Here is a 522-nt window from a genome sequence, read left to right on the forward strand (position 1 = left end):
CTGGTGGTGCTGCTGCTTGTGCTGCTGCTGCTGCTGCTGCTGTTGCTGTTGCTGCTGCTGCTGTTGCTGTTGCTGCTGCTGGTGCTGCTGCTGCTGCTGCTGCTGGTGCTGTTGGTGGTGGTGGTGGTGCTGCTGGTGGTGGTGGTGGTGGTGGTGCTGTTGCTGCTGCTGTTGCTGTTGCTGCTGGTGCTGTTGCTGTTGCTGCTGTTGGTGGTGGTGATGGTGGTGGTGGTGCTGCTGCTGCTGTTGCTGCTGCTGCTCCTGCTGCTGTTGCTGCTGCTGCTGCTGGTGCTGTTGGTGGTGGTGGTGGGGGTGGTGCTGCCGCTGCTGTTGGTGTTGGTGGTGGTGGTGTTGGTGGTGGGGGTGGTGGTGGTGCTGCTGTTGGTGGTGGTGATGGTGGTGGTGGTGGTGGTGGTGGTGGTGCTGCTGCTGCTGCTGAGCTTGTGCTGTGTTGTGCTGCTGCTGCTGCTGCTGCTGCTGCTGCTGCTGCTGCTGGTAGCAGTTTTTTTTTTTTTTTTTTTT

At 60.0% G+C, this 522-nt stretch overlaps 1 protein-coding gene across 1 annotated transcript in view; it reads left to right on the plus strand.

Moving 5' to 3' along the window:
* Positions 1-219: 219 nt before the first annotated feature.
* Positions 220-522, plus strand: part of EMH_0009810 (uncharacterized protein) — a gene marked incomplete at both ends in the record, with an annotated part of 2,318 nt that continues 2,015 nt past the window's right edge. Inside the window, one exon of the mRNA XM_013498773.1 lies at positions 220-450. Within this exon, the coding sequence (XP_013354227.1) occupies positions 220-450 (231 nt within the window). The remainder of the gene's footprint in view (positions 451-522) is intronic.

This window comes from Eimeria mitis, genomic scaffold (assembly GCF_000499745.2).
Source record: "Eimeria mitis Houghton genomic scaffold, Emh_scaff370, whole genome shotgun sequence".
NCBI classification, from domain to species: Eukaryota; Apicomplexa; class Conoidasida; order Eucoccidiorida; family Eimeriidae; genus Eimeria; species Eimeria mitis.